The 9,598-nt window shown below is 45.3% G+C and overlaps 1 protein-coding gene across 1 annotated transcript in view; it reads right to left on the bottom strand.

Moving 5' to 3' along the window:
- klf7a (Kruppel like factor 7a) overlaps positions 1-7,756 on the bottom strand; it is a 53,065-nt gene extending 45,309 nt beyond the window's left edge. Inside the window, exon 1 of the mRNA XM_063467459.1 lies at positions 7,441-7,756. Coding sequence (XP_063323529.1) covers positions 7,441-7,542 — 102 coding nt within the window. The 5' untranslated portion in view covers positions 7,543-7,756. The remainder of the gene's footprint in view (positions 1-7,440) is intronic.
- Between the last annotated feature and the right edge of the window lie 1,842 nt (positions 7,757-9,598).

The raw sequence follows: 9,598 nt of genomic DNA on the forward strand, positions 1-9,598 counted from the left end.
GCAAAGGAGGGAGACAGACAGAGAGAGAGACAGTCAGGAGATAAAGAGAGAGGGAGAGAGTTGGTGGTGATTCCAAAGCATAAAATGAGTGTCTGAGACTTCTCTTCCTTTCTCTTTCCTCCCTGCGGTTGCCAAGCCGGATGGCAGCAGCGAAGCATGTCGGATCACTGTAAGGTGCTGTAACGGCTTCCCGATTTTGCCTCAAATGATGTGAAAATCATTGCCAAGCCATGTGTGGTGGTGTGAGGCGAAAAAAATGACTAGCTTCTCTTCTCACTGTTAATCAAACCTGGGGTGGCAGAGCGTTTCGCAGACGGAAGCCATACATAAAGATGTGCTTGTTCACCGCTCTCCCTCCACCAACACCCCCAACCCCACCAACCCTCTGCCATTTTCTCCTACACCACCTACTCTGGCTTTTCTCTGACGCGCCAGTCACCAGAGAGTCAGACAAATGAATACTTCCTCTCTTTCATCAGTGCTTCCCACCTTTTCATCAACGCCCATAAAGCAGTAGCCGGCACCTATCACTGGCAATCGCCTCTCGGCTGCTTGAGTGATGAGACAGAGGTGGCAGAGTTCACTAAGTGCTCTTATGGCAGAATGGATGTTACTGGGTCAGAGGGTCGCTCGTACATCTCATTACACAGGATACACAGACGCACACAAACCTGTGCACCTGCCCGCGACTGTGTGTGCATACAAAGAAAATGCATCCTGACGTGGAATGATGAGCCTGTGGCCCCCGCGTGTAGCAGCAAACACTCAGGCCTGTGCAATACACACTAGGCTCTAACCTCTAGACACGAGTGCTGTGCAATACTGCAGATTTTGGTGTCAATCCTATACCAGGTAAATACAGGGTCTGTATTGCTAATACTGATACCAGCACATTTTGTAAAGCACTAGGGGAGAGCAGTGAGACATGATTTTTACTTTCCACAACAATTAGTTAACACAAAAAAACACACTGGAAAACCTTTCCGCTTTTCATGTATTTTGAAACTGTTTTTAGTTTTTGGAGACCTGGGTTGTAAATGTGTCTGTCTCTTAAACACTTTAGATCAGCTTCTACTGTTTAAGTGTGCTATAGGTTATAAATAAAATAGACGTGACAGTCAACACATAAAGGTTCAAATGTTTTTCTTCTTCAAAAGAATGAAAAAAGAAAAAAATAATTTTAAGGACAGAAACAAAATATCGATCCTATCACGCTGGTATCGATCTGATACCGATACCAGTGTTGCTATCGATACTATCGATATTTGGATCAATGCGCTCACCTCTACTAGAAATTAAGAAAAAGGTAAAAATAATGAATGACATGCATGTAAGCGCAGCGCAGCTCCTCCACAATGACTATCTCATAAGCTTTTGCTGTGTCTGCTAATTAGATGACCTTGTTGCTCTTTAACTACACACACACATTTATCAGAATGATAACCTTGTGGCTGAAAACATTTAAGAAGAGTCCAGCAGAGACGCTGCATTGTGTGCAATGGCGCACAAAGACTCCCTTTCATGCCTCGCTGCGTCACAGGCCAGCAGGCCATGTCAAACACATTCTACGTGACATCCATCTCCAAGATCTCCTGCTTGATCTCGGGTTAAAAAACAAAACGCCGCGAGGAATCAATTCCAAACTCCAGCATCATGAGGTAGCACATGCATATGGAATGGCTGAACAGAGCCAGACGTCAGCTAAACTAAAAGACAATTAATGTTTCTCTCCCTCCCTCCACCCTCGCCTTTTTGGAGAAGGCCCAAACTCGATTTTGGGGAATTCCGCATCTCATACTTAAGAGTTGATGTGACATTTTAATAAAGCAACACGCCGGGAACGAAAAAACACTCGCAGGAACTCTTCTGAGACAAATAAGATTAAGTCCCGGGTTTGTCCTTCCTCTGCCTTGCTGAACTGTGCCGGCTACAGGATTGATTTAATTTTAATTTGCATAAAATTACATCAGATCTCAGGCGGCGAAAGGTCGCGGAGAACACGCGAGGCCTGTTCCAGAGCTTCATTACTTGAGACAAAGGTCCAAAAAAGTGGTGGATGCAGGTACTCGATGAAAGCCCCGTGGAGATCAAAAAAATCTATAAGCAGGAAGAAAATAAGGGGGAAAAAAGGGGGGGTTGAGAGAAAGGGGGAAACCAGGGATGGAGGAAGACAGGAAGGTGGGCGGCGGGAGCGCAAGTTGGCTGCTCTCCCCAGCATGCCTGCTGTGTGTGAGAAAGCAGCTGTGGCCTACTGAGGATTACATAACATACTGGGACACACACACACACATATCCAAGGCTGTACGTGGATGCGTATGGATGTGCGCGGTTCCTTCGCTCTCTCAGTCCTCACCGCTGTCTCTCTAGAGGAGGCTGGTGTTGGGGTGAGTGGGGGTATTTTCTCTATGTTTCTCTGGCCCTGACTCCAGCTTAAACGAGCCCAGTGTGGTGCGACTTTTCCCTCTGACTCAAAATGTGAAACGACTCCATCCATCGGCATCCCTACTTCTTCTGTGCATCAGGACATCCTGCCTCTCCACCCTTTTGATTGTCTTTCTATATGTGCGCCTCACTCCTGGGGTGGGGGGGGGGTTCAAACCCACCAGACTGTGAAATGCAAAATCTTGCAGTGGAGAGAATGTGCATGCTCTGCAACTTCCTCCACCTCTATCCTCCGCCCACCCCCCCACTCAGTCCCAGACGGAGTCGCCTCCGCTGCCAGTTGGATGTAAGTGGATGCATCTGAGCAGGCGGGCTCGCTTATGGAGGTTGCGCCTGCCATGAACAGCCTGTCCTCATATAGGAGCTCCATAATGCACCGTCAAGCAACGTGCAGACATTTTGCTTGTGCAGGCAGTCGCACTACATGTGCGTACTCTGTGTGTGTGTGTGTGTGTGTGTGTGTGCTGAACCTCTGAGGGATAATATATGTGTTGGAGGGTATAGAGTGTGTCCCGAGGTCAATGACGGAGAGCCATCAGTGGTGTCCTGTTACAATCCTGCCCATCAGGGTCAGGTGCGGTGGACTGGGACACGTCATCAGCGGAGACTGAAAAATCCATCATGTCGGCCTGAAATCTGATCCAGATGTTGTTTTTCTTCTTCTTCTTCTTTTTTTTTTTTTACAGATGCCGGCAAACCGACAGCGAAAGCCAACCGAGGCTTTCTCTGACCAAAATGCCAGTTTACAAAAGGAGCCTAAACAAGCACGGGAAAGAGAAGCCAAGACAGCGAGACAGCAGAATAACACGTGCGCTCTTTGCTTTGAGAGAAACTGGGTCCCACAAATAATAAGTGCGCTCTGACCGGCTCTGCTTGTTCCAAATCCAGCTCAGCCCCGCACTTTGTTCCAACTCTGAACAGCCAACTGTACGGGGATTTGGAAGCGAGACAGCGCGCAGTTCAGCTTGGCACTATTAGGTTCAATAATGGAACAAATAGCAGCCTCAAATGTACCATCTGCAGACCTCCAAAAACACTTTACTGCTTTTCTTCTCCCCATCCCCCTATAACCGGCTGAATCATGCCTCGCAGACACCAACAGGGGACACAGTCATCACTCTCGCCATCGCGTCTCAGGGACCCATTTAGGGGCCGACAACAACGGCCTCCTATCTCGCCATCAGGCCGCCGTAAAAGCATGGAATTCTAAATTGTGCCCAGAATACAGAGGGGACCGCTCAAACTGCAGGTCCTCGGCTGGAGACGGAGCTTTTAAGGCGAGCCACAGCTCACAATTCCTGTATTCAGGGGAGCTCAGTGGCATCTTCATGCCGCTACGATGAGCACAATGATCGATTTGCAAAGCTCAAATCCTTTTGCTCTCACGGCTGCAGCGATCTTCTTATCTAAACTATAGATAGTTTTTCCGAAAGAAGAAGAAACCTTCTCCTCTGGTGATTTGTAATGGGGCTCGAGGCTTTGAATGCTTTGAGGAAAGCATGCATCTTGTAGAGCAACTGAGAGGCTACTGTAAAAACTGCATGCCTGAGAGTTGGGATAATGACAACACACTTGAGTTGGACTTGACAATGTTTCTGCCCCCAACTCTAAACTGTTACTATAGAAGGAAAATGTTCTTTCGCTTTGCGCCCATCTTTACATGATTTACAGCTTATACACCAGAGACATCAAACATAAGGCCTGGAGGCCAGAATCCAAAGGCACTGGATGGTTTGGGAAAATGTGAAGGAAGGCATTAATTTTGGACTTTTAACTATATTTCAATAGGATTTAAAGCTTTTCCTACTCATAAAGAGCTCTAAAATGGCCATTCACAATGCACCAAAGTAATTAAATTATAGATTTCAGTAATTTTACAAAATGCACTTCTTACAATTTAAGTCCAAAGAGTCATTCTGAGAGACTACACCCAACTCTTAACTGTTACAACGGAAATGAAACATTGTACACAGTTAGCTTCATTTGTGCGCATCATTACATGATTTACAGATATTCAACTTATTTTACATTCCTGGCAACATACAGACCACTTTGATCCTATGTGGGCCGGACTGGTGAAGCTCCAGTTTCAGAAACTGAGGTACACATTTAATCAGTGAGACATCTTAATATAAGAAAAAAGAAGTGCAGGACTCTTTGGACTTAAATTGTAAGAGGTAATTTTTTTAAATTACAAAAATCTATAATTTCATTTCTTTGGTGTGTTGTGAATGGACATTTTGGAGGTCTTTATCGGTAGATAAAGCTGTTAAACTTGTGAAAATACAGTTAAAAGTCCAAAAGTTATGTCCCCCCTCACATATTCCAAAGCCATCCACTGGGCTGGTTTGGAGTCTCTGCCAGGTGAATTTTGGCCCCCGGGCCTTATGTTTAACACTGCCTGCCTTACACCTTAGTAGGCCAACAAGCATTTCCATTTTGCTACAATTCTTCTAGAAGCAAAGTTTTAAAAGTCAGCAGCCATCTCTGGATTTGTGTTGCCTTCCAAAACCAAAGCAAGGATCTTTCAATTCAATTCAATTCAATTCAATTTTATTTATATAGCGCCAAATCACAACAAAAGTCGCCTCAAGGCGCTTTATATTGTACAGTAGATAGCACAATAATAAATACAGAGAAAAACCCAACAATCATATCATATGACCCCCTATGAGCAAGCACTTTGGCGACAGTGGGAAGGAAAAACTCCCTTTTAACAGGAAGAAACCTCCGGCAGAACCAGGCTCAGGGAGGGGCGGCCATCTGCTGCGACCGGTTGGGGTGAAAGAAGGAAAACAGGATAAAGACATGCTGTGGACGAGAGACAGAGATTAATAACAGATATGATTCGATGCAGAGAGGTCTATTTTCACTTGTTAGACCAGACACAATGGAGCCACTTCCAGTGAAAAACACTAAACAAAAGAACATTTAAAAAGTATAACCTCTCTCAGTTACATTTCTACATTAAGTTAACTTTACTTATGAGAAAGTAAAATATGCAAATCTTTTACAAAACAAGTAACATCAATTTAAGAGGAGGAGAGTCGTACTAGTTGTTTATTGTGAGTGTGCAACAGTTAGCTTTGTGGGGGTGTGGGGGTTCCTAAGCAACCCCCAGAGACTGCCCTGGGTTCAGTTTAAAAAGTTTAAAAAGTTTTAAGTATTTAGCGCTATCTTGTAGTAGTTTCATTCAATTCCATTTAGTTTTACTTATATTACGCCAAATCACAACAACAGTCGCCTCAAGGCATTATTTAGTATTTGTCTTGTTTTTTGTCTCTCTGTTTAATGCCTCTGGTTTGAAGTTAGCCAGCTAACATTAACTTAACTACACTGCATGTGGGCAATTTGCAGGCAAGGCAACATCACCAAGGTCCCAGAGTTGTATTAGCCAGAAGAAAGGCAGGTCAGGGTCAGTTTGATCTTTCCATTTAGCCCAGGCTGAGGGCAGATTCAATCACAGAATGCATCTATGAAATTACGTTTACCATTTCAAAAAAATCGCAAAACTACAGCTAATCACACAAAATGATGCCAGACATCCTGGCAAAACAAGAGCCGATCTAAATCTAAAACAGTCAAAGACCAAACAGAGCCCATTAACAGTGATTCCAATCAAAGAAAGCTGACATTTCCCACCCTCACAGAGAAGAGCTTTGCCCACATATGCAGCTGTCTTCTCTCTCCCATTTGCATCAGGTATTGATTTTAAAATGCAGGCTGTGGGTGAGAAGCAAGCGAGAGAGAGAGAGAGACATTCACTGCATATGATGCCCCCCACATGCAATTTAAGAAAAAAATCCCCTGACAGGAGGAAAGGCAGGGAGTTGGAGACTTGTTATGAAAAGATGCGTCGGTGGCTAACAGTAGGATGCCAATTAGGCTGCTTGGCCACAACCAGCGGATCCGCGGTCACGCACCGGTTTCTCCCTCTTTCTCTTTCTCTCTCCACCCCCTCCCTCCCTTTACTCGTGGAGCATCGAAGTGGGGAAAACTCAAGCTCATATTTCATGAACAATACCGGCATCAGATTTCTGTGCTGTGATTTTTTTTCTCCCCCTCCTTGTCCGGTAATTCAAGTGCAGCATGGAAAGCATCCTCTCCAGCATCAGCATCATCAGCAGCAATGCAGGTGGGCCCTTATTTGGACACACAAATGGAAAAGAGGAAAGTAGGAGGCATGTTTGGGGGAAGATGTCCCTCCTCTGAGTGACAGGGGGACACCAAACTGAAGCAGCGAAGGGGGAAAATGTAAAAATGAATCATTTGTTCGTTAAAAAAACTCAGATTTGAAGATTTTTTTTTTCTAACACACACCCACACCATCATCACCACCACGCAATGAATAAATAAACCCAGCTCTGGTGACATTTTTTAAACAGTTTTACAAACTAAAGAAGAAAAAAGAAGAAGAAGAAGAAGGAGGGACGCGTAAGCGCAGATGGCGTGAAGTCTCTCCGCGCACCCCGGCGCCATGTGGCCGCGTGAAACCCAGAGCTTTACACAGCATCTCTCCGTAGACACCCGCTGAATTTGATGAAGCAAAAGGGGGATTTAAAAAAGATGAACAAATAAAAAAACATGTGGACATTACTGGTGACAGCTTCTTCTCTTCCCTCACCTCCTTCTTTCCGTTAATGCTGCCACAGAGCCAGACGCGTTGGGGGATCTATTATGGATAGGAGAGGGGAATTCTTTTCGTGCACGAGGGTTCAAACCTGAGTAATCTGAAGGTTGCAAATCTATTATTTATGTCTAATTCACTCCCTGTTCGAGTGCTCATCTTCACCTCCCCTTACATCATATTTGACAGCTTTATTACGCGCTGCTGTGCGTCCGCATTTTATCCACTTTGCTCATTTATCGGGAAAAACCTGCCAGATACACGAGTGCGTGTTTCTTCTTTTTCTTTGAAAGTTGTGCATCCCGAGCGCAAATATGCGAGCTCGCGGCTGAAGCTGGCACAGCCGATGAAAGCTGAAAGTTGACACGTACCTGCTGCCAGTTCTCCTCCAGCGAAGGCATGGCCGAGAAGTAGCCGGTGTCGTGCACGAGCTGAAGTTCCTGAAAGATACTGTGGTTCGCCAAGACATCCATGCTTTACGCTCTGGTGATGGGAAAACAAGAATGATCCACAGGGAAGGGGGTGGGAAGCAGAAGAAGAAGAAGAAGAGGAAAAATCTATATATGTGTGTATGTGCCTCCTCTCTGGGCTCTGTCAGACCTCTAAATCCACTTCTTTCATATTAGTCCTTAAACAGGGAGGTTAGCGGCTGAGCGAGGCGGCTGGCTTCCCCGTACCTGCGCGCATTCTCGGGAGTCGGTGCGTAAAGAGGAGGCTGGAGGTGATGGAGGCTCCATGCGTATCCGTGTTGCCAAAATAGACACGCGATAGGGGAACCGAAGGAGGGGGTGGTGCTTGGTAAACGAAGGGGCGTGGTTCGGCTTGTCAGTCAAGCCCCATTCAAGGCGAATGGGAGGTTCGGGAGGCGTTAAAGCGGCTGGGAGAGCGTGCAGAGGCGGGGTTGGAGGGGGGGTTTCGCCGGGCAGGATTGGCTCCCGTGTCCAGTCACTCACGCCAAATATGGGCTCGATAGGTGAGCTATTTATGGATGGGTATATTAGATTTGGATGAAGGTCTGAAAGACTAGTCTGAGAGGCGAAGCCGTGGTGTAAACATCATGTGCTAACAAACGGGAGCGAGGAGCGGTGCTGATAGCCTCCTATATTGTTCCCCACAGTGCAAATGTTTAATTATAAAAAAAGAGCTGCAGGAATATAGGAAAGCATATTCCTGCAGGGATTACGCTTTTAATGAGTTTAGAGTCAACGTATCACACTTAATGGTGTTTTAATCTCCTGTAATGTTGTTTCAGGGCTTCTGCAGAGACTGTGCTATTACTGTACAGGCAGGAGTCTCATTAAAGTGACCCACACAGCAAAACGTGGTGGGAAAAAGAAAAGTTCACAGTGTGTCTGCGAGTGTGTGTGTGTGGAGTGATAAATAAGTATCCAAATCTTCCACCATGAGTCTTGTTTGGTGGTGTGAGTAATCCCGCTTATTCGCCGGCGCCCCGTGTAAGCCATCGAAATTGTACACTTCCACACGGGCTCAATAGTCCCTCGCACACACAAGGAGAGAGGCAGAGACTGCTGCTGTTTCTAATCTTATTACAGCGCTAGGGGAAGGCTAGCTGAGGGCCCCGGCTACGCAATTTACACATGGCATCTTCGGGAAGGAGACAGATGATGAAGTTCCTGCTGACATTTATCCATTTGACACAACTCACTCCATCTTTCTTTGCCCTGCCTTTCTATTTGTCTTCCTCCTTTCTTTTCAAATCTTCACCTTTCTTTATCTGTGAGCCCCCCCCCCCCCCCCCCCCCCCCCCCCCCCACCACCACCACCACCACCCACAATCATCTTGTAACCCAGTCAGAATTTCATGAGTTTAATAAAAACATATAGCAGGAGGAAAACACATGACAGAGACATCTACAGTTGCCATGTGCTTTCTGGAAAACAGTCGAAGTGTGCTCGTCTCTGTTTAGGGAATCTCTTCATGGCTGACTGAGGTGTAAAATATTTACAAGATAAATCCTGTTGTTTTTATGCATTCTTCATGTGGTTCCTTGGGTTTATCAAAGAGGCAGATGAAAACTGACAAAGGGCTAAGACTGTTAAGTTGTTGTTGTTTTTTTTAAATTACCCCGTACGGTGTAGAGTTTAAATTTGCTGGCGCTTTGTTCATTGCAGCAGTTTTAGGTTAAATTCTGTGTGTAAACGTGCTTGCGTATTATTTGTTATTTTTATTTTACTGTTCTGTGTGAAAAATGTTATATTCATGGTGAATTTCCATTATAATAATGACGTCAGTCTGCCATCAGACACAAACTATACTGTTTAACTGTTAAACTCACATGGCAGGAACTTAACACATTTAGGCATGCAGACATGGTCAAGATGACTCGCTGAAGTTCAAACTGAGCATCAGAATGAGGAAGAAAGACAATTTACGGTTGTCTGTCTGAGTATTTCAGAAACTGCTGATCTGCTGGGATTTTCCCACACAACCATGTCTAGGGTTTACAGAAAATGGTCTAAAAAAAGAGAAAATCTCCAGTGAGCGGCTGTTCTCTGAGACAAAATCCC

This window comes from Pelmatolapia mariae, linkage group LG23 (assembly GCF_036321145.2).
Source record: "Pelmatolapia mariae isolate MD_Pm_ZW linkage group LG23, Pm_UMD_F_2, whole genome shotgun sequence".
NCBI lineage: Eukaryota > Metazoa > Chordata > Actinopteri > Cichliformes > Cichlidae > Pelmatolapia > Pelmatolapia mariae.